A 25,292-nucleotide genomic window follows, 5' to 3' on the forward strand; every position below is an offset into this window, starting at 1 on the left:
GTAGAAGTGCGACGGTATCAGCTCCTCTAAAACCAAAACCCCAAAACAAACAAAACCAAAAATCTACTATAAAAAAAAAGAAAGATATACCCCGTATACCAAAAACAAAACAAACAAACAAGCAAAAACCCATAGAGCACAGTAACGTTAAGCAGAACCCTACAACAGTCGGAATGAAATTTGAAGCAAAACGATTTTTCTTTTTCGAAACCACTCTCCTCCACCTAGTAACCACCACTCACACACACATACACACACAAACTCACACTGCCTCAAAAACTACTCCACATGGTCACGATTACTTCCTGTCACTTCCCAGCGTTTTTTGTTTCTTCTAACGGCGACTATGTGTACCAATTACCCTTTTGAAGCAAGCTGCTAGTATTCACACACACACACAATTACACCACTAAAAGCAGCGAGACCTTCTACCTTCCCAGTCCGACCTTTTTTGTCACCTCACACACATCGCTGCGCCCTTCACAACCATCTCTCCGGTCAAAGGATGTCGCGTCTCAAAGGCCAAAACTCCGTGCCGACGCAAACCACCAAAATGGCACGGACTATTTGAAGAATTCGATGTCTTCCGATGGTTCGTGGTGAGTTTTGGGCCGAAGGGTTTGCTTCCGGTTCGGTTTTCCCTTTTGGGCCTCAACCACCATCCGCCTGTCCACGTGTTCACTCCTGTTGTATGTGTGTGTGTGCGCGCGTTCTGTTTGCTTTTGTTCGTGTGCCTCTCACGCACCTTCCGCGTGTGTTTTTTCAAAGTAACCGTAGTGCTCTCGCCAGTACAGTTTTGAAGTAAGGCTTCACCATTACGTGTTTTTGTTTTGTATTAATATTTTGTTTTAGCCGGGGCTTCATTTGATTTGATTTATTTTGGTTTTGCTACTGGTGGTTGTTTATTTTTCTTCCTTTTTTTCGTGCCCTCCGAGGTTCTGTTATCACTTTGATTTGATTTTTGGCATTTAGATTTCCAGTTTTGACTCCCGTCACGTTACGTGCACTGATCGACTTTCAGTTTTCTTTGATTTATTGCGTCTTTTATTTTCTTTAATTCCTCTCCTACATTTTTAATTTGTTTTACTAACCAATTCCAATCATCATGTTGCGTGTGTTCGTTTTTTGGGTTCTTATTGTTACGTCTTGTTGGGGGGTTTGTATCGGTCTTCACATTTTTATACACTTCACAACTTTCGTTCTCTAGTTTCTAGTTCACTGTTATGATTCTATGGTTTAATAGAGCTAATTTTTAATGCGTTCTTTTCTAGTTTCAAATGAGCACTTTCTTCTTTTGTTAGCTTCAAACTGTGCGAGTGCGAGCAACTTGTCTTGTTTTACAGTTATGGTTTGAAATGTTAAATGCACGATTTGCTAGGGATTATAATATGCGAACGGCATAGCGTGCTAATATAAGAAATCTAGTAATTATGAGACAATAATTGTCGATAAAATTTACGTCCAAAAGCAAACACAATGCAACACCTCTAGATCTTTTGTCGATCGTTTACACAACCTTCGCATATGCTCATTATATTGCCGTTTTTGCAACAAAACCAAGAAACAAAAATAATTAAAAAAAACACAACAAAGTCAACGATTAGCTCCATCTGAATTTACAAGCTGATACTGTCTCCCAAAACTTTTACGCGCTAGTGCAACAAAATTTCAGTAAGAATGTTTCAACTTTTTTGTCCTACCTTCACGTAGCATTTTCACCTCTCGCTCGTTTTGCGCTGTACCGTACTGCTCTACCAGTAGCCGCGTCTCGAGTTTTGTTTTTGGCTCGAGATGATGCATCCATCATTTTGTTCACTTCTCGTGTTTTTGTTTTTTTGTCTTCAAATTGTGCAACACATGTTTTCTTCTTACTTATGCATTTTTAACGTCTTTTTTCTACTCTTTCTATTGACGATACTATTTAAATACGCTTTTTTATTGTTTTGTTTTCTTGTGTTTTTTTTTTCAAGCCACTTATTAATATTTTTGTGTACTTTTCTTTTCACCTAAAATTGGATATCTTAACCGTAAACTATCATAAATTCTAAATGCTTTAACACTTTTATCGCGATTTTTTCTTTGCCTTCTTCGGTTCAGCTCTCAGCATACCACGTGCCACTTGACGCACCACCATGCAATGTAACATTCAGTGAACTAATCGTTGGCTTTCTTGCAGGATTGATCTTGTGTTTATATGATATGTGCGACCGCAGTTCGCATATTTTGTTCTCCCTATGCTTACACCTTCTCGCGATGCGCTGATTCCATCACCGTTCCCAACGCCCTTTTACTAAATCCCTCCTCCGTAGTGTTCTGATTCCTGTCCGAGAGAAACAGCTAAGCGCTTAGTATTGTAGCTACAGTAAGCTTCCATCAAACAAACACCTCACCTATGAGTCCTGAATTAAAAACCTTCCAACCTTTTTATTTATAATTGTACAAGAACAAAAAACTATCACTTGCGTACTTTTCCACTGTAATATGTTTCTTACTTTCACGTACTTTTGTTCCCATGTGAAATTGGCCTGTTTTGATTTTATTTGTCTCTTCATGACATTTGTTTTAATTCGCCGTTTACAGTTAACTTTACCTTACTCTTGAAAGTGTGTGAAAGTTGTTGTTGTTCTGCAATCAATTTCATATAATTCCATCCCGCCCATCTCGTTGACACTGGTGTGTTTCATTTGTCAATGCTCACGCAAAAACAAAATTGCAAAATGTTTATCCCTCTCTTATCCTTCCCAAGTTTGCTGTTAATTTTGGGCAACCCTCCTTGAGTTTACCCCCATTTTTAATCACTAAATTGCCTCGGTTGTGAATGTGTTTGTCGTAAATGGTATTTGCTTCTTATCGATGACTTCCATAAGTATAAGCGTGCGTAACTATGTTTTTCTATTCCAATTTTTCTTCTCTACACTTGCTCACAAAGCAATACTTGAGCCGGTAGATTTGTAGAAGCGTAAACAACAGCAAAAAGTTCTCCGAAACAACAAATCGGCTACCAAAAACAGAGCAGACGTAAAGACCAAGAACCAGAAGTGCAGGGTCTCAAAACACACACACACACACCGACCTTTCTACACACAGTTGTTCGATTGGTGTAGATAAAACCCATCTGTCACCCTGTGTTGTTGTCAGTAAATGTTAGCTCTGTCTTAGTGTCTCTCTCTCTCTCACTGCAAAAGTGTTCCTGTCACAGTGCGTTTTGATCCTCGTGTTGAATTCTCCCTAAACGATCATCATTATCGAACACGTGGCATGTAAAGTTTGGTTCCAGTGGGAGTTTCCCCCACAGTACAGTACTAGTTTCCAGCTGGTGGGATCTGTTAGTTGTATCTGTATTGCCTCCCATTTGTTTTTCAGTGTGTTTCCGTTAAGCACGTAGCTGTCTATGTTTGTTGTGTTGTGTGCGTGTGTGTGGTATTTTAGGTACCGGTAGTGTAAGTGTAGATTAAGTTTCTTGTATTTATACTACCTCCGATAACACTCACAACCGATCCACGACGAACCCTGTATGGATTAGATAACCCATTGAAGAAGTTCTCAACGACGTCTATAACGCTTTTCCTTTTTTTGAAAAATGTGTGAAAAAACTGGAGCTAGTACGCTCTAGATATTTCTATATATCATAGTAATTCTGTTAGTTAAAAACGCATCTAATATCAAAGAAAACCCTTTCTGCTTAATCTGCTTAGTCAACTCTGTACGACTCTCAACCAACCAATAGTTCACTGAATGTCACTGTAGATTTTATGCATAGTTTAACGTTTGCTTCAAAATTGCTTTGCTCTCTCTCTCTCTCTCTCTCTCTCTCTGTCTCTCTTTTGGCGTTCTTACGCATCCAAATGTTTAGATATGTAAATTATTCTTCCGCATTTTTCTCGCACTCTTTCATTTTATATTATTTTTGTTTAATTTTAATTTATCTTTCTTACATTTTTGTATAATATTATAAATCTCTATACTTCTCACACATCTCTCTCTCTCTCTCTGACTGTCTTAGTCTACTGACTACGTGCATAGTAGTTAGTTGCAAGTTCTCTCTCTCTATCGCGCGTGCTTTCTCTCTCTCTCTCTGTCTGTCTCTTGCTGTACAAATTCTGACGTTTCTAACAATATAGCCAAGAGCCTTTCTTGATTCTAAGTGGTATTGTGTATCTAATCAAAATTTTCTAGTACTATTAACTGTATTATTCTCATTAGTCTACGTCTATACCTTCTTCTAGACGAGTGTTGCTCTGAATATAAGCATCAATTTAGCCGTGTACATGAATAAATATTCTCTCTTTACACTAGTTTCCTTAGGCATCTCGGCACGGCACACAGTCAAGCCACGGTGTGTGCTTAAATCGTATAGCCAATCGCCATTGTAAACTGTGTACGATGGAACAACGATGAGTTCTGTGTCCTTTCCGGAACATACCTAATCGATCGTTAAAACTCTAACGGCTCATTTGAACATATTTTGACAGAGTAAAAACCCAAATAAACCGTACCAGCTGTTTGATTAGCAAACAGTTTCGTTTACTGCTGCTACCCATTTAGTACTACCGTAGAGCTTACCAGAAGCAACCCCCCGTTTTCTTTGGTAGTATGGGCGTGTAGTGTTCTGTTTTTTTTTTCTAAATCTTCAAGCATATTCATCATACATGCAGAACCGTACTCATGATCCATAACTGTAGTGTAAATTAGCTGCAAATCAGAAAAAAACTGAACCAACAAAACACCAGCAAACTGCATCAGATATTATACGCTCGTAGCGAACGGGTTTTCTGCATCCATTTGGCGTGCTTTGTGCACGAAATGTGGCACCGTCGGAAGATATATGTGTGTGTGTGTTAGTGCTGCACGCCCGTTGCAATCCCCCCCACGGGGAGGGGAGGTATAAAAGTTTGGTGCAATTTGAACCTTCACTCTTAACTCTTAACCGTGCTAGTAATTTGCGATTGCAATTCACTGCATTCATTTTGTCGACTTTTTGGTTTTCGGTTATGCATTTTACGTTTTTGGTGATTTTCCGTTTTGTCCGATCGACTACATATTTTTTGCGTTCTATATATATATATTGCATATACACACATATATATTTGGGTTTTTTCTTAATATTTTACATGATAATTATATCTCATTTCCTTCGTTTTCGATTCGTTCTTAGTTCGTAAGTGTACTTAAAAGCTAAACCGTACCGTGCCATCACAGCCCCGCCATCAATTACCAGTACAATCGATATGCAGTGCTAATTAATTTTCTCTCTGTTTTTTTATTACCACTCGTACTCGCCCGTGTACTCGCTTTTACATTCGATCTTAAACATGAACAAACCACCACTCCTCCGAACCCACCCCGTGCTCCACGCGTTAACCGGGAACACACATAAAACGGGGCCCACCAACAAACAAATGTCCTGATTGTCCGGGTCCGCTAACGAAACACCAAATTTGAAACCAAAAAACCTGCAAAACGCACCCAACCGTTCGAAATCCGTTCCCGTATGTCCCGGCGATCTCCCATGGAAAATTTGCGTATAATGTATGAACAAAAAAAATCGAATCAAATCAAACCCCAAACAAACACCGATACCCGTAGACGATAAGGCCACACAGGTGTTCGTCAACATGTTCCTAAGATCGATCTCGAAAATCGACGATTACAAAATGGTGAGTTAGTGTGCAATTTGTAACAGTCCCAGAACCGTCCAGCCCAGTTAAAATTAATCTGTGTTAATCAAACCAAGTCAAATCACCGACCGTTCTTGTGTACAGTGTTTACTATTTACTCGTTACTCCTGTGCGTCCTTTCGTGCGGCAGTGTGCCCAAAGCCAGCAACGCCTTGCAAAACACCCCCCATTTCTATTGTTGTGTTGTGTGTGTGTATCTCAGCGCACCGGTGTTCATATGCGTCTACCGTTTACGACCCTAGGCCGGTTACTATACACTTGTACAAAAATTACAGCACACAGCAACATAAAAAAACCGGGCGTGCCCTGGGTTACCTACCCGGCACCCGTACTTACTACTTATCCAAACATTATTGTCTTACTCTCGGCTTCTCTGTCTGTCTCTCTCTCTCTCTCTCTGTCTCTGTTTTGTTGCCCCCGTTTCTTTACCTTTCTGTTTCCTTTCTCTGTATGATTCAGTGTCTGTAGCTCGTAAAGCTCTTGGTAAAACACACCTTGGTGATGTTAAAGCTTCACATCACTTTCCAACCAAACGTCAGCACGGCTGCGTGTCGTCCTAATGAAAGCTAGGGCTCATGTGATATAAAGATTTAACAAAACTGAAACAAACAACCAAAGAAAAAATAAACTGAATACAGTACATTACTTTCACGATCCTTTCATCATCTACATACATTTCCCGACTCCGAACCAACATCAACATATAATCTCTTCCTGAGCTATAGTTAGCCCATCGTTAGTAGCCTTCCCTTTCCCGGACACATTTCCTCGGTACATTTTTCCTTTTTCTCCACATTTCTTTCCCCTTCCACCGCATTTCATACGAACTCCCCTTCCCCCCTACATAAGACAGTGATCCAGTCTAGTAGCAACATTTTACTGCAGTACAGGACATTGATACGCATACAGCATTCACACCAAATGATCGATCTCCAAAACAACACCACCAACTGTTTCGTCAAAACAAAACGCAACAAAACTGTAACTCATCTCATCGTTCTTCGTTTTTTGTGTTTCGTTATTTTTATTATAAATTTAAATTATTTTACAGTCTTTTGTTATTTTCCTTTTTTACTTTCTAACAAACTGTTTGGATGTACCGACACTTTCCTCTACGAAGTGTGCGAGTGTAGTGCCGTGTTCTAACACTGTTTCCATTAATCTCTCGTCGCTCCGTTTCGGCCCAACGATCGTACCGTATAAACGATCGCAGTACACCTGTCAACGATGATTTGACAGCTCAGAAGCTCACAGCATCCGACGCGCCTGTTTGTTATTGTTTGATTGCGTGTGCGTGTGTATGCGTGCCAGCGCCTTTAACTTCGTATGTTTTTTGTGCGTGTGCGTGTGTGTGGTTATTGTAATCGATGTCTACTGATAACATGTGTGTGTGTGAGTGTTGTGATGTCTGTAACACGGTCACCAACAACTGCACCCTATTTCTATCCTACTTTTCTTATCCGCCATTGGGAATACTTTTGCCTTTTTCGCCCAAACGAATGTTTACAAACTAGGATCGGGAGCTTTGTCGGGTGCTTCGGTGCACATTGTTCTTCACCCTTTTGAATTTAGCTTCTTCAAAACACGCACACACGGTCACACGACTTTGTCACTGACCAACTACTGTTTGCTCTCGCTCTCTCTCTCTCGCCCATTATGATATACACATATCCTGCGTACAGACACACATGGAAAACACTGACGCTGCACAAATGCCGGGTTCGTACATGGCCGTTCCCATTTCACAGTATGATTCTCTTTAGTTTGAAGTGTTTCTGGTCCGCGTTTCTTCTGCTGCTCGCTACGTGTGCGTGTGTGTGTGTGTTTTTGTATGTGTTTGTATGTGTATGTGTGTGCAGGGTACAGTTCTTACTTCGACTTCCGGTACAGCATCCTGCCGTACGGAACAACAGCATTGTTATGACATGCAAAGGCGCCAACCGGATTCGAAGCCCCACATTTCCACCACGTTTTTCTCTCTCGACCCCATCGCCCTCCCCTCCCCCAGTTACATACAGCTTGTTTTGGGTGAGCTGGACAAAAAAAGGAAGAAGAGAAAAATACATACACAAACACAGCCACACACATGAGAACACACCAAACAATGTCCTTTTTGTCTGTGCCACAGTCCACACTACAGTGCGGAAACTTGTCTCAGTTCTATGCAAAGTGTGTTTATTAAGCAAAATAATGCAAAAAAAGACGTTAAGTTGCACTTTGTGTATCATTTTCTTTGTTTTTATTTGAGTTTTACTGTTATTCGGTTACCGTTTTCTTCATAGTTGATTCTTGTTTGAATTCAATTTTTTTTTTAAATGTTCACCATTTGATCATTGCTTTTTATATTTAATGGTAAATTTGGTATAAACTTTTTTATTTATCCTTCACTTAAAAAACACACCATTCATGCATACATCTGCGTAGTTATTCATTCACTTGAACAAATTCCACTTATTCATTCATCAACTCCATCTATCCTTGCCATTGTGTCTTCATTCGTTGCTCGTTCTATGTTCTAGGCTACAACACTTGAGAGCTGTACTAAAGACGTATAATCCTATACTTACTCTAATCGTACATTCTGCTATTTCGTCGTCTAACTGTTGTCTCGTCCATACTACGCCAAATACATAACTACGATTTAATTGCCATTAGCGTCTGGCCATTCTAGCTGATGATTCCCAACGCCATGACGAGATATAAGATTAGAACATTCGATGTCCGTATGTAAATTTGTCCTTATCTAGTTGTTGCGTTCCAAGATATATTAGCTTTGAGATATTAACGATAGCTAACAACCGAGTCCTCCTTTCACTTACTTCCAACATATCATAATTCGCTCTCTTTTAAACACTGTACATATCTATCGTTCTACCTGAACCTGATCTAAACCTCTGTATCTTGGGGTTGTGTTTTTCTACAATTATTGTTGTTTGATTTCAGTGTTCATGTAGCCCTTTCTATTTCCCTCTACTTTTATTTGTTTCTATTACTACCACAATCATGTCTTCATTCAATAGGAACAAACCTAAATCGATTCGTTTCGTTTAATTGTCGCGTTAAACTTATCGCGTCACAACTTCTTCACATGGAAAAGTGATAATAATTTGTCAATTTTGGCGCAGCTCGTTAGGTAACAAGCTCAAGCTTTTCTCGCTCGTCCCATTCTCTCTCTCTCTCTCTCTCTCTCTCTCTCTCCCAACTTGCAGCAATAATCCAATCAAGCCAGAACGAGACGAAACGAGCGAAAGATACATAACGAATGCAAAAATTTTCGCTAGAATTAATTATCGTCTACCTATGGCGAATTGGAAAAGCAGCAGCACCAGCCCAAAACCGAAGCAGGTGTGCCGGCTCGGCCTGCGAAAACAGAAAGTAGCATGCAGCATGCGCGAACAGTACCGTCAACGAATAGCAAAAACAGCAGCAGCAAACCAACAGCAAAAAAAAAATGCTAATCAAATCCAAGGTTCTGATTTGATGAGCACATTTACATTTTCGCCCGTTCGTACCGTTCCAAGCGCCTAGGCGGTTGTGTGTGTGTGTGTGTGTGTGTGTGTGTGTGTGTGTGTGTGTGTGTGTGTTTCGCGCATTTGAACCCCTGTGCAAAATAATTCACAAAACATCCTCATCATCTTCATCACCATTTCCGCTGCCAACCGGCTGCAAAACAACATTTTGTCCGGGTGACTGTTGGTGGTATTGGTGGGGATTACTATTTCAAAGACCAAACAGACCGTGCATGTGGGGTGGCCACCCCGACCACTTGACACGATTGTCAAGCACTGTTTGCTGCTTCCGCCTACGAATGACATCATTAGCGTACCCTGCCTTTGGAACGGGACGAAAAAAAAATCCACTCACACACACACACACAGGGACACACTTCGGGACACACCAGCTGACCTTCGGCGCAACGAAGAAGGGAGCTGACCTTCTGCTCCGGTAAGGGCGACAAACAACAGAGAAATAAAAGCGACTGGCAGCCTAACAAAGCTGGCGTAAAGCGGGTTCCAAAACCCTTCAGCGAGCGGCGAAAACCGGATGGAAGATTTACATCTCATTAAGCGGTACCCGGGTACCGCTGCAAAAACCTCCCGGAAGCCAGCACCGAAACCGTGAATGGGTGCGTGATTGCTTTCGTAGCAAATTTTACAAATCACCAGGCGTCTCCATCGCTGGGCGAACCTGGCTCGGTTCGCCGAATGACGATTTGTTGGTGCTGTACGGTCGTTTGTTGGATTGATTTAAAGTGAAACTTTTTGTAAATTGCCTTGTGGTGTGCAAGATGCCCCAGCGCGAATGCACACGCTAATGCACGATAATGGTACGCCAAGGATTGTCGTAAAGTACCGGGCGTCTCCATTACGGACACGTGATTTTATGAGCTGAGCCAATGTAAAACCAAAAACATGTACAATCAAGCCACGGGTGGTAATTTTATCCTGTAAATTATTATGCTTGTCACTAGGCACAAATATCTTCGTCCTTAAGGCGGATTAGATTTCAAACAACTGACGACCTACATTCAAAGCACTTTGGCCCGTTGTACCCAGTTTACCGAGGTTTGATTGCTTGTATTTGAAACCATTTTTATGGAAATAAAAATACAGCTCAAATGCGCACCAAATGGCACTCAGAGCTAAACAGAAACTTGCTGGTAGAATTATCTCAACGAGACACAACGAGCGACCGACCTCCGGGTTCGAACCAGCTTAAACTCTGGACCGTAAAATTAATAAGCTATTAAATTTGCACCGACCGACGCCTTGTCCAGTCGATCTCGCTGGGAGCTTTTTCGAGTGCTACTACTTCGCTTGCTCTAGCGGGAACCAACAGGAAGAAAAAGAAGAACAAAAAACCCCGAAACGTAATAAGAAAAAACGAATCCTCACGAACGACACACAGCGCCACCAGTCCGGTTTTTCGCATTTATTGGCTCGGAAAGTTCCCTAGTAAAGTGCATTTTACGGTTATCGATCCGCCATAAGTCAGCCTACCCGGCCCAGGTTGGCAGCCGGTTGTCCCGAGCGCAAAATCTTACCCGGTTGGTGCTGCTGCTGCTGCTGCTGCTGCTGGGAGAATGCATGCATTGGCCACAAATTTTGAAAGTTCCGCTACCACCCCCTTTCCCTCCTACCATCCAGCCTGCCGGTACGACCGAGTTCAGGAGCGTATGATCGCTTCAGGAAAACTTTTCCAATTAACTTTAAAACCATCCCGAAATGTTGCTCGCTCGCTCGCTTTTATCTGCCACACACACACCGCGGTTCTGCCCCAGCATCTTGCGCTCAGCCGACACTCGGAACTGAATGTGCTTTGACCACTCGACCACATTCAAAATGCAGACGATCGAACACCGTTTCCCCAGGTTTGCTACCAAGGTTTTTCAGTTTTTTTTTTGTCCAACTCCCGGTACGGAGCTCCAGAGTGGAATCGGTTAGCATTTGCAAAATTTAACCCCTCAACCAACCCCCCCCCCCCCTGCCCCCACCGCTTTCCGACCTCGCTTCATGAAGAAGGGCAGGTTTTCGTTTATTTTATTGACGTTACTTTACGATTGCAATCCATTTCCTTGCCGGTGGTTCAATTTCCCGAAATTGCACGAGCTAAATATTGCAACGAATTGTGGTCGTACAGATAAAGCTCATCGAATCGGTTGTCAATCTGGTACGAGGGAAAGCAGTTGGAGGGGGGTGGTAAGAGATGGCAAAACTTCCTTCCCACTTACCAGCGAAAGCGAGCGGCTTACACAGCTGGGGTGAGCTATATTTATGTGCTGCCACACGGCACTATCGCCCACTATCTCTGGCTGCATTTTAAGCCGCACACCAAGTTATTGAGAGACTGGTGCAACGATAACAAGCTTGATTTCTGTAAACATTAAGATGGTGGTTTGCATTGGCGCTTGCTTTCTTTTCTACCATTTCTGAAGCATAAATTACCATTCATTTGCACAGCCAGTACAAACATTTCGTACACCGATGCAAAACGCACTTAATCCTGGGGGGGGGGGGGGGCACACGGCACCGTATCACTATCACACCGAGCAGAAGTGTGGCGTGGAATAAAATATGGTAACAGGCGAAAACCGTTCCCAGCCGCAGCATGCTAACACGAATGCGAACCGCATTGTTCAAGTCGTTGAATAATGCAATAACTCGTGCGCGATGGTCGCGTCTTGCATTGGTGGTTTGTGATAAAAAATGAATGCAAATAAATCCCACCAACCTACCACCTACCTACCTACTTTCCACCGACCGTTGGCTGACCAAAGGGGGCCGGCGTTGGCCGCAACAAAACCAGCGAGAATAAATTATGACACCACGACCAGCAGCAGCAGCAGCAGCAGCAGTACCAGCAGCAGTGCATCAGTGTCCGTATCTTCATCTTCATCATCGTCATCATCAGCGGCAGCGGTCCGAGGGCCGGCGCACATGCCTCCCGGACATTGCCGGGAACCTTTTTGGGATGCTTTGTTTTATTATAACAAAGTGTAAGGCGGAGCTAGTCTCCTGCTTCTTGGTGCGGGGCAGAAGAAGCGCCACTAATTCAAACGCTTTTGCCCCCCCTCAACTGTGGGCAGATAGCTCGCCTGTTTGGCTCGCTCCATGAGCTAGAAATAAAGTGGTCGGATCGGGGTCTTAAAATGGACAAGCTAATGCAATTTTTCAAACTAAATTGCAGCCACATGAGCACAATGGAAATGGGGTGATTACTTTATAGTGATAAGAAACCCAGGTCAGTTGTAAATTTTACCAAGAAAAGGCTTAACCTTTTTCGAGAACGGATTGTTTAAGGACTTAATAGAGGAACTATAAAATTAAACTCAAATTGTCTCACGACCCGTTACAAACTTCGTTCCTCTCGACATCTTTGGCGCTACCACTACATTCTAGTTTTTAATTAACGCTTATTGTGTCATCATCATCGCATTCATTTATTCACACCATCAACGCATGCACTTCCGGCTGCAGCTCGCTGCTCCTTATCGCCTCTTAACCCGCTTCATTCATCGTTACTGTGTGCCATACACCCCTCACCCCCCCCCCCCTCAATGTGTCATTTTCTCTCATTCACACCCACACACATACAAACTTTATACACAACACCGTAGCACACAGCACACGACCGGTGTAAATTATTCCGCACCCGGCAGCACACTTAATCAAGCACCTGGAATCTTCTTGAAGGAAAATTCGTTCGTTCCATACCGGGCCAGCAACGCGCCGTAAACTCATCCGCCCAACCTCCCCAACTGCTGCACACACACACACACACACACGCCTCATGATCGCATTTTGCATAATTGATTAATGTTTGATCAAACTTTGTCTGGAAAGCTTTCCCCATATGTAGTATAAATTAATGAGTTGCCTCTGTCTGTCAAGCAAACGATGAAAATGCTTTCCTCTTCGCACAACCGATACGGAAGAAGTGCACCTGGTTGGTCCATAAACATTGAATGGCGCTCCCGTGTGCTCCGGGAAAAATATAATACAAACAGATCAATGCAATCGCGAACCAAACGAAAAAGACACACCAACCAAAGCTACATCAAATAAGTCTCTAAAAAGTTGTTGAAAAAGAAAGGAACACAAACACAAAACACGACATGACAAAAAAAAAAACAGAGAGAGAAAATTTACACCACAAGCAGCTGTCGTTGGCGCAGCTCAACGAATTGATTTGCCGTGATACAGCGTGGATCCGTACGAATCAACCAACCAACGAACCATCCCCAAAACCAACCGTAAAGCTCTCGCTGCTGTAATCAAATCAAATATTTCTTCTTCAGAATTTTTATGGTTTCCTGACATTCTTTCCGTTTTATGTATTTTTTCCATTTTTGTTTATTGGTACTTTCGTTTCAAGTTTCAAATTGCTCATTTTTCTCATACTGTGAATGGTGAATGTGAAAAAATGCACCCCGTGTAACGGGAAAGCGTGTGCACTCACCCCGCCCTAGTGTGTATGTATGTGTGTTGTAAGTGTGTGTGTGTGCGTCATGTGTGTTTGTACGTGTGTTTGTATGTATGTTAAGACAACAGCAGGACAAACGATTTGCCAAGTTTGGAGACTGGGTACACAGAAACCCACGTGACGTGTACACTAAGACCAAGAGGACTAGAGTTTTGACCGGAAGACAGGAAAGGAAGGATGACGAAGGTGGAGATGGAGTGAAGGATTAAGAGCCGGACAGCTCAACTGCTTCAAACCAGACTACCAGTCTACGATGGTCGTGTCGGAGCTGTCAAAGTGACAGCAGCTGTCAAGCCACTTACTGAGCTTGTGTTGAGTTGAGTGTGTCTACCACCACTGATTGAAGAGTAGAGTGAAGTTCTTACCGTCACTCCGTTTCCACCTTCATGACTTCAACTGTGTGCCAAAAAATGACTGAAACTAATGACACCAACCTTCATAAACTTTGTTTTCTATCTACTATTTACAATGTTTACTATTTTATCCATACGAAACAACTTACAAAACAGACGGAACAGACACTGGGATGTTGTTTTCTAGCTACCACTACTACTACTACTACTACACACATTCAGAACTATTTAACCATCATCTGAATGCTCTCGAAATGAAGCTAAGTTTCCCAGGCAACCGAAGTGCCCCAAAAAAGCTACAGTAATAGTCGACAATGTCTTCACCAGTACTATTACCACAACTACTACTACTACTTCTATCACCACCGTCCAACGTGTCTGCAAAAACAGAAGCAGGTCAACCAATTCCTTCTGCCGATCGAGTGACACGCAAACAAGATGGTGGTTTCAACGTAGTCGTCTTTTGTTTTCTTCCGTTCCTTTCCTTCTACCGAGTGTGTACTTGTTTGTTTGCTTTTTTTTTCTAGGCGTCTTTCTTCCATACCCACCCCTAGGCGGACCCTATTCAGACCCCCGTTTCTTCGTACGTCTTCGTATGGGGTATCTCCGCCTTGGCGTACGTGGGATCTAACTACGGGTGATCCAGCACTTCGCTCTGAAAAAAACCCCGCCATGGAATAATAGCCTAGCAAGCAAAGATGAAACTTTAACAGAAAAAAAAGAAAAGAAGAAAAAACCAATACAAATACGTTCCGCGAATGCATGGTCGCGCGAACATTTCGGCGACTCCTCTTACTCTCTCTTTCTCTCTCTCTCTCTAGATACCTCCATACATGTAGATGTAACGGATGCACCACGTATGGTTAGCTGCATGCGCATCTCGTGAAGCACACGTACCTGCACACACACACTCTATCTCTCTCTCTTTCTTCTACGTGCAATGCATGCCTTCTAGATCTGCCTTCAATGTATGCATGTGGTGCATGAATGCATGTAGTGCGCACGAAAGCATGGGCACGCGAAAGTAGATAACGATGAAAGCAGTACCAGCAGCAGCATGATGATGCGAATGATGATAATGCATGATGTTGATGATGATGATTGTTGCATGCTGTAGCCACCATTCCCACCATCCGTTTCCAACCCTATCTGGCATCGTGGTAGAGCATGTGATCGTAGTAGCAACCAACTGCTGTTTGTCGCATGAAATGTTTCTCTCGCATGATGGCATTAGAGAATTAGAATTTGGTCCTGTACATTTTTCTTTCTCTCTCTCTCTCTCCCATTACTTTGAAACGCTCGTGCTTCTGCAAACAATAACAAGCACGATAAAAATGGGCACGCTCACAAAACCACCCTTACCCAAAAGAAAAAAATAATGCATTTGCTCCCCTCCACCCTCTCAGGTTTTGTTTGCATGGTTCGATAAATCGCATCTTGCATGTGGCATGCGTGACCGTAGTTCTGTTGTTGTCCTTCTTGCCTTGCCATGCCTGCCCAGCGTGTCTCGAGCGCGCGAGACCAATTCATCCAGGTGCATGATGCTCGTGCATGCATGTCTGCGCTTCTGCACGTCACCTAGCGCATGTTCTAGCGAAGTGCCTTGTGCATGTGGCATGACAGGGATTGCATGTTGTCTTTTTATTATTTTTCACCACCGCCACCCTCCTGCTCCTTGCTCCTCGTGCTCCTCCATCGAACAATCTCCTTATCAGTAATGGTTTCCTTTAGCATGGGCGCACCCTTACACTCCGCCATCCAAATTGGAAATTGTTTTAGATAAGAAAAAACAGTACAGTGAACCACAAACACAAAAAGAACCGGTTTAAATTTTTAAAACCTCTACCCTCACGTGACACACACACACACCCAGCCCCCTTCACCAACGCCAAGAAAAGGGCGTACTGAATGCGCACAACAGGACGATACCCTTTTTGTCCCGATTTCTAGCCCCCTAGCAGGGACCGGAAATAAAACTAACCCTCACCCCCTGCCCTTCCTCCTTGCCACCCCAAACCCCTCTTCTCTTGGTTTCTTGCTCTCTGTTTCCTGTTTTCACCTGCATGAACGTTTGTTTTGTCTGTTGGAAAACAAAAAAAAGGGGGGGCGTAAAACCCCTTAACATTCAGCACGTGAAAAAGTGCACAATTGGACCCGGAAAAGAAAGGGGGTTGGGCCGCAAAACTAGACAAACATTATCCCATTTGTATTTTCCTTTCTTTGCGCAGGAAATGATCAAAAGCGTTCTTACTATTTAGTGAGAAACATTGCGATAAAAACTATTTTATCTACCTGGGTTTTCTTTTAACACCCAACCCCCTTCCGCGGAATGCCTTTTTCACGTTACCCCTTTTTACTCCACAATACCGCCCAACCGCCTACCACCAGCTATGGATTGTTGTTTTTCATTCTCCAGTTATTGTTTTTCCTCAACCAACCAAGCACACTGTCTAACAAACAAGCTTTCAATGGTTCATGGATTTTCCTACACTTTCCCACACCAAACCCCCCTTCTTCTTTGGTAATAACGTACGGTTTTTTATTCGAGCTTTAATTTACATACCTTTTTCCGCGTCCGCTTAACTACCCAAAACATCCCCCGGAATACGTCCATTCCATTAGATGGAGATAACAGACCGAAAAACAAAACCCAACACACTCCACCAGTGCTCTTATCGAAACCGAACTTTCCAAAACTTCCTGGAAAATCAAACCCACCTAACCCCGATATTTTTACCGGAACCGATCCACCGTTCGATCAACATTCTTAACATTCTGATCCCCCATTTTTCCCCCTCCTTTTCTTTCCACGTCCTTTCGTACCACAGCCGTTTTTCTCTCCTCTTTCTATCGTCTATTTTTCGCAGTCTCAATTTTTCTCTCCCAACTTTTCTGCAAATTACTATAGGAAGTTCCGTTTTCCATTTTAGTAATTACCTCTAATATCGCTCTTACACGAGTTTTCTTCGATTAGAATTGATTTTTTGTTCTTTTTCACTTTTGATCTCATTTTCTTACCTCGAGTAATTTGTCTTTTCACGCTCCATCCGCTGTCTTTTCCTCGTTTTCTCTCTCTCTCTCTCTCTCTCTCTTTTAAGTACGATATCAAAAATGAAAAAAACAGTATTTTTCTCATAGTTTCCAGCAAAAGACGAGGAAAAAAATCTCAATACGACTCTCCAAACTCATTCCAATGTATTAATTATTTAGACAAGAGCACATCATGGTGACTCATCCATGATGGTTCAACAGTGTGACCTAGCTGGATGGAAACTATTTTCCCTTCTCAAACCCCGCCCCTCCTCCCCTTCTCCTTTCTCCTCCTTTTCCATCCACATCCCTTGTTTTTATTCATTTTATGTCTCATCCTTCTCCGGTACGATCTCAGATAAGGGTATTTTAAATTAAATATCGACATTCTTCCCATTTTTTGCTGCAAGCTCCATATAAACTACTAACCCAACTTCGAGGGTTTTTCCTTCCTTTTTTTTCTTTCCAACCCTTCTCCCCCTCTATTCCCCCGAACATAGCTCATAGTGTTATTGTAGTGTGTTTTAAGCGATTCCCCGGCAAGATTCGGAAGGGTTTTAGAGCTCCCATTTAGAGAGTCCCACTGATCCAGCGAGGGAAATCTTCTAGGGAAAGTTCGATTCCATCCTCACGCACACTCACACACACACACATTTACACAATATTTCGTTCAATTAGAGAAACAAACTTACGTTTCTTCCCTTCCCTTTTTTCCCCTGGAATGTTTTGCGGTTTATCGATTGTATAGGCATCAGCTAGTGGGAGGAATACATTCGAAAAAAAATTAGTTAAGGAAAATGCTACTCCCGAACAATAATCCCTCTAACCCAAGATAGTACAATAGACCGGAAAACATGATTTTATATACTTTTTGGTTTTTGGTCCCTCACCCTACGCCCCCTGTCAACCCAAACCACCCCTGACGACCTTTACCTGACAAAAACTGCCCTGCATCGAACCTGCCCTTGTAGTGAAATAGATTCCACCAACTCCTTAAGCTGCTCCATAACTACCCCACCTCTCTCTCTCTCTTGCTCTTTCTCTCTCGTTTTATCTTGTCCCACCTCCCCCGCCCCCTTACCAAACCAAACTTAGCTCTTGTTTGTTTAAAAAAAACCACCCCTAATAATCATACCAAAAATTACCCTAAAAATCCCTCCTCAAAATATAATAAAATTAACAAAGAAACTCCATACACAAATTCATCGCCGTCCTTAGATTAAGTGCACACACGTTTACATACTACCCCATACAGTGGGAAGATGGGGTGACACGTTACTAATGCCGTTTTTCTTTCATTTCTCAACATGGCCGGCCACCGAACGCGCGCCCGTATCGTCTATCATCGAACTATGATGCATCGAACCCGTTGATCTCCAACCAATAACATTGCAACAATGAAATTCTGAACAAACTACACACATACACACACACAACAAAAACTATGCACACCACAACCTTCTGGCTAAAAAAAAAAAACAAAATCATGACGACCCCGTAGGAGTACAGTGTACAGCTCACGTTCCGAGAACAGTGGCTGGACGAACGATTAAAGTTCGATGACATCGGAGGTAAGTAAGGCCGTTTGTTGCTAAATAGCGTTAATAGAACCGTACTGAACGTACCGGTTCAGTAAAGACTTTTTGCCCAGTTTTTGGAATGGCAAATTTCAATCTGTCCAACCCTCACGACGATCTTTATAGCGCCCCTTGTTCCGCAGCAGATTTCATTACAAGGTCCATCTCGTTTTGACATCTTGAAAATATTAATTCTTCTTTTTGGACCGGTTGGGATCAGAGGCCCTCTTTTTCACCGGTGTGTAGACAAACATCAGCTCCTGCGCGTGTGTGTCTTGATCCTGCCGCCCTCGATAAAACCTTCGTCCCAATCGGCGGGCTCGTTGTACACGATTAAATTTTCGCCTAAACGTCGTAAGCGTTTCAATCATCTCCTTTAGCGGGGAAATTAGAGAAGGCTTTGGGTTGCGCCAAACCACCGCCACCCCAGAATTTCAGCCCACCAGAAAAAGGACTCTTCGGGCTTGGCTGTACCCGAAAATCATTTTCATCGCCCTTGCTCGATCGTAAATTCGATATGTTACACTCGGGTTGCCACTCGTTTGATGTGGGATGGGATGGGCGTGTGGGAGGCCATAATAATGTTACCGCCAAGCCTCTCTCTCTCTCTCTCGGCTCCCAACTTCCCGCTTCTTGTCGTTGCTGACGGAGCGCCTACATGCAGGCACACCGCATTGCCTTTGCCAATCCATCGTTTACTAGCCAAAGCCAATCCCCGGGATCGCGTCCCGGCTTTTTTCTCACCCACCCACTGATCAAACGTCGCGCACGTGCTTGTTTCGCAGTTCCGGTACTCTTCCACAGGCGAAGGGAAAATGCTTCCGAAGCACCATCGATTACCGGAACAAACTTGAAATTCTTCCCACCGGAGGAAGAAGCAAGAAACCAAACCCCCGTTTCGCCACCACCCAGATCGTCTTTGCCTAGATGCCTAGATTGCTGACGAAATTCGATTACGCTTCATCGACCGATCCAAACCCAAGGGCTATGACGCTCTGTAGTCGCCAAAGACACACTCACACACATCACCCAACAAGAACGTCCCCAAGAACGTGCCAATCAAGGGCTTTGCGTTCCCTGCGGGAAAGAGGGAAAGGTTTCGGAACAACTTTTACCAGCGAGCCAGCCTTTTGGCCAGGAGGTGAAGTAACAGCGGCTGTCACCTTCGACCCTACGGATTCCCCAATCGTGTCACCAGAGAAGTGGAAGAAGAAAAAACCCGTGGCGGCTATTTGAACGGTGCCAATCAGCAGGTTCGAGAGAAAAAAATCGCGCGAACTCTAGCGAAATATTGATATTTCGCCCTTCCATCATCATCAATCTCGCAGCGAATCCGTTCTTCCGTTCCGTCTAAAACTTCAGCCACCGGTGCGGCATTTCCGGTTCAATTCTTTAAACATTGACACATACGCCCCTTCCCGAGAGCAGCGCCACATATATCTCTCGCTCTGTATATATATGTATGTATGGCAGGAGTGTATGTATGTGTTCGCGAGTCTCCGGTTAATATGAACCCCCCAGCTCCTGACCTCCACCGCCAAGGCCCGCCAAAGTCCCGCGGCGCAAATAAACCAAAACTCATGTTTTTCGGTTCCTTCGCTTCCTTGCCACTTCATCATTTCCGTAAATCCCGTACCCCGAAGGGGATGTCCCACAGAAACGGCAATAATGTTGATAAAATGAGTCCCCGGCTGCCAGTGTGCCATACACACACACACAGTCGCACAGTAAACACATGTTCCCTATCCCGCCCCGTTTTTCGTTGCCCGGAAGCGATGGACGATTTTTCTGATCACCCAAATTTGGGGACAGAAATCAATTTGATCTCCGGGCCTCGGCCATACGTTTCGAATCGGTGGAGGCAAGAAATAAATATGTACGTTTAGATGTAGAGACGTAGAGAGTGCACACACATAGACGACCGATCAGCCACGCACCAAAACGACGCCATCGTGTGGCCATGGTTTATCCTCGTGCGAAATGTGAAAACCATTACCAGGATTTTAGAGTTCTCGCCGTCGTCGTCGTCGTCGTCGGTTCAGCTCGTGGCAACGCACGCACAAGCACACAACCACGCACACCTCTCCGCCGAACGCGCACATACAAGCACACACACCAACTTGAAAAAAAAAATGAATGATAACAAGCGGTACGGAAGGACGTTTAAGGGCTGGTCGACGAGGGCCATGAAACACGGATCTATCATCGACTCCGGTCTATCGCAGTCTACGCCTTCGTTCGGTCTTCGGTCAGTGTATGTCTAACAAGGGGCTGTAAAGTTTACATATCAATCATAATTTACCTACCACCAACCCACCAACCATCGTCGACCAACTCTCACAACAAACCCCTTCGCCCCTTCTTTTGCTCCCCATCGTACTATCTTCGACCCCTACCCAAAGCAAGCAAACTTCAGCTTGAAATATTCAAACAGGTCTTTGACATAAAAACACCCTGCCTACTAGATGAGACTGTGGTGCGTGTTCAATGCAGTAGTTGAAACTCAAGACCCATCCTACACGGCACAAGCGTGTCTGGTATGGAGGGCTCCACCACTTTAACCCCACTTTTCTCATCGCGAAGAAATGGATCAAAATTGATACTCCCGCGACAATCTTAACGACTTGTCCGCATCCTACAGAAATTGGAAGAACGGCGAACCCGCGCGTCCTAAGCAAACACCCGTGGCCAGAGTTCGCAGAATCAGAACCCCCGGGTTCTCGAAGGAGAGCGTATTTTCTACGCCTTTTTTTATTTGGGTTCCTTCTGATACCAATCTTAGCACATTTAATTCCTCTTTAAACTACTCCCCGATGACCCATTTCGACAAAAGTGGGGAAAATAAAACTGGCCGAATGGAAGATTTATTGTTTCTCGGGTGCTGCTTTTGCTGCTTAATCAGATATTGCCAATGCTCGCCCGGAGGCGCAGTGGACCGACCTTCCGAGCGACTTAGATCGGCTAGCTACTAGCGTGACAGATAATTAATCAGAAGATAAATGTGAAAAGTTGAACGCACCAGTTTTGAAAAGGCGCAGGGTTTTCGTTTTTTGCTTTGCTTTTTTTTAAATACTCAATCTCTCAACTAAGCGTTATAGTGGTTAGGGTGAAACGTCACAAAACGTCAGAATGGATTGGAAAAAGCCCTCACTGACAGGGCAGGAGAAGCAGGCCTTGAAAGTTTCCTTTTATAAAGATAGTCCCATTTGCCATTCGGATTTTGCCATTAAAATGGACTCGTCGCCCCCACCGAGTTCTCTCACTCTCTCTCTCTCTCTCCTTCATCCACTCACGCACAAACACAACCTCTTTCACCGTCTTCACCTTCTTCTTCCACGCTCTTCATGCAGGCCGCTTAAAGTACCTTACACTGACCGAAGCAAACCGTGTGTGGATGCCTGACTTGTTCTTCTCGAACGAGAAGGAAGGTCACTTCCACAACATCATTATGCCGAACGTCTACATCCGTATCTTCCCGTACGGATCGGTACTATATAGCATACGTATTTCACTCACGTTGGCCTGCCCGATGAATCTCAAGCTGTACCCACTGGATCGTCAGGTGTGCTCGCTACGTATGGCAAGTTGTAAGTACCGTTTTTTCTTACCAAAAAACCGTACACACACACACACGCGCACAAACACTACGAGAAGCGTCCTTCGTTCCTAGTACCATACTCCTTCCATAATCCTCCCACAGTCCCCATCAACACACACACAAAAACCTCCCCACCTCAAAAAAACATGCTCCGAAATGTCCGTTGCCCGACGCTGTAACGCACACGCCAGAAAGAAACGCCACGCCAGGATGCTAATGTGCGGTGCTTCTGATCCGCAGATGGTTGGACGACGGCCGATCTAGTGTTTCTGTGGAAGGAGGGCGATCCCGTGCAGGTGGTGAAGAATCTGCATCTGCCCCGGTTCACGCTGGAGAAATTCTTGACCGATTACTGCAACAGCAAAACTAACACCGGTAAGCGTGCAGGGACCATCGCCGCCATTACGTCGGTTCTCTGGCTGCATGTCTGGTTCGCTGAGTCTCTCTCTCTCTCTCTCTCACACACACACATTCACCTCTTCGCATTCTCCGCAGGTGAATACAGTTGCCTGAAGGTGGATCTGCTGTTCAAGCGCGAGTTCTCGTACTATCTGATCCAGATCTACATCCCCTGCTGCATGTTGGTCATCGTGTCCTGGGTCTCGTTCTGGCTCGATCAGGGCGCTGTGCCGGCGCGGGTCTCGCTCGGCGTCACCACCCTGCTCACGATGGCGACGCAAACGTCGGGCATCAACGCATCGCTACCGCCCGTGTCTTACACCAAAGCCATCGACGTGTGGACCGGCGTCTGCTTGACGTTCGTGTTCGGGGCGCTGCTCGAGTTCGCCCTCGTCAACTACGCGTCCCGTTCAGGTTTGCTAATTTTATTGTTCGTGTATGTGTTTATCTGTGTCGCTGTCCTTGATGCGTTTCTAACGTTTTTGTTTTTATTTGAAATCCTTGTTATTGTTGTTGCAAGCTTCACTTGCTCTTTCCACCTATTCCAACTCACCTCTGTCCATCCTCAAAAACTCCAAGCTAAAACAACAAAAAACTGCACTGCAATGGTAAAATACGGCCCGAGTTCCCTTGGGTACTTGACAGCGCTAGCTCCAGGCTTCCCGCTTACTAACACAACACGTGACAGCAGGAGTAACGGTAGTGGTAGTATCCGCACCAGAATGCTGTCCCACAAGACAGCTGTCAAATGTCTAAATCCTGCGCCAGTTCTGTACCACTGCCGGCACGTGCTTGCTGTTAGATGGCGGGCCCAAGCATTCCCAGGGAGAGAGCGTGGCACAATTACATGCGCCTCGGCTCGGCAGCTATTATTATCTCCCACTACCCAGACACATCCGTATCTGTCCGTGTGTCCGTGCTTTGTGCGGCAACAACACTAGCAACACGATCCTGATATGCAGATCCCTGTTTTGTGTTTTGTCTCCGGCGTTTCCACCTGTGTTCGTCGTTCCGTTCTGTATTTCTTTCTATCTCTATATGTATACATATATATATGCTCTTGTTTCTCTTCTTGCAAATGTACCTTAAATAATACAACCGTAGTTCGAACCGATTATAATGATGTCACCCGCATCTCTTTTTTCGTTTCTTTTCTCCTCTCCTCCTGCTGCTCACGTCACACACGTTACGTTACGTTACGTTACCGGTTGCGTTACTCGTCCGCTGCATCGACACACCTTTACTGTCATTTCGTACGCGCGCTCGTAATTATTCGTTCACCCGTTTCGTTCGTTACTCGCCATTATTACATTCGTTTTCCTATTTTTGCGTTCGTCACCCCACGTTCCCCCCCCGTCGATGTCGCTCATTTTCATCCCCCGTTTGTCGTAATCGCCTTTCAATCGTGTTCAATCCCACACACCAACCAACTCCCGTTTCTATCAATCACCGAATGACACTTTCGCTCCCATCTGTCAACTCATCTGTCAAAAAACCCTTGCGATACTACGTGCGCACACGCAAATGGAATCACTTGCTCACGCGTTACTATTTTACTATTTGCTCCTAACATAACCTCCTTTTACCTACCTGTTTTTTGCTGCCATTTTTGCATCACCTCACACACACACACACTTATGTATAATCCAATTGGTGTGCTGTGTTGTCGATTTTGACATCCTTTAATCACACCAACCTTCGGCACGCTCACGTAACTCATAATTTTCATGATTTCATCTCGCACACACACACGGCCATTTCAATCGCCAACCCACCCCCACCATCGTTTCGACCATGTCACATCCCTCATTACTTCCACTCCCATTTTGGAACACATAAATTCTTTTGCGCTTCTATATCAATCCATTCATGCTCACCAAGCGGATAGGGCAGCAGACATGCACCGAGAGAATATGAAGAAAAAGCGGCGCGAAATGGAGCAGGCCAGCCTGGACGCGGCCTCGGATCTGCTGGACACCGACAGTAACGCCACCTTTGCGATGGTTCGTATCGGGGCGGGGGGGGGTCGGGGTTGCGGGAGGGAATGGGTGGTTTGCGGGGGATATGCAAAGTGGTGTGCTGGGTGTACCACTACTAACCTCACCTAATGACCCAACCCCTAAACTGGACACTGGCCAGATGTCCAGTGCTCTGTCCAAGCTTACCAAGAGATTTTAACAACCTCTTCCGCCATTAGTCATGAGTGTAATACTTGTTCGAAGACAGTAATCAAGCATTTTGTTTGTCTAAACCAATTCTTCAATCCAGCGAAAAACTCTTTCAAATTTCCATTAAATCATTTAGTTTCAAAACTTGTTTCACATACCGCAAAACTCAATTTCTTGGCGTACGGGCATTTTCTCGGGTACGGTCCGAAAACCACCGTAGGAACAACTTCATCGCTAACCGGGTGGTCGTAACGGTCTGTCTGTCAAACTGCGAGACTAATTGCCTGCATTACCCTCCTTCCAGAAACCGCTCGTGCGCCATCCGGGTGATCCGTTGGCACTGGAAAAGCTGCGCCAGTGCGAGGTGCACATGCAGGCCCCGAAGCGGCCAAACTGCTGCCGTAGCTGGCTGTCAAAGTTCCCGACCAGGTAAGCCGAGTCGTGCTATGTCCTTGGGTACCTTGCTCCACCAGCCCACCGTGTGCCCCCTTATCGCTCTCTCGCTC

The 25,292-nt window shown here is 44.4% G+C and overlaps 1 protein-coding gene across 19 annotated transcripts in view; it reads left to right on the forward strand.

Moving 5' to 3' along the window:
* LOC118506428 (glutamate-gated chloride channel) overlaps positions 1-25,292 on the forward strand; it is a 91,196-nt gene that overhangs the window by 61,289 nt on the left and 4,615 nt on the right. For 5 of the 19 annotated variants that reach the window (XM_036043530.1, XM_036043533.1, XM_036043529.1 and 2 more), the window contains exons 5-10: positions 5,587-5,657; positions 18,546-18,615; positions 21,972-22,208; positions 22,460-23,032; positions 24,500-24,621; positions 25,091-25,215. In XM_036043530.1, the coding sequence (XP_035899423.1) occupies positions 5,587-5,657; positions 18,546-18,615; positions 21,972-22,208; positions 22,460-23,032; positions 24,500-24,621; positions 25,091-25,215 (1,198 nt within the window). Of the gene's footprint in view, positions 1-5,586; positions 5,658-11,564; positions 11,570-18,545; positions 18,616-21,971; positions 22,209-22,459; positions 23,033-24,499; positions 24,622-25,090; positions 25,216-25,292 lie in introns of those variants that run through there. The other 14 variants (XM_036043546.1, XM_036043547.1, XM_036043539.1 and 11 more) reach the window with 6 other exon arrangements.

This window comes from Anopheles stephensi, chromosome 2 (genome assembly GCF_013141755.1).
Source record: "Anopheles stephensi strain Indian chromosome 2, UCI_ANSTEP_V1.0, whole genome shotgun sequence".
Lineage (NCBI taxonomy): Eukaryota > Metazoa > Arthropoda > Insecta > Diptera > Culicidae > Anopheles > Anopheles stephensi.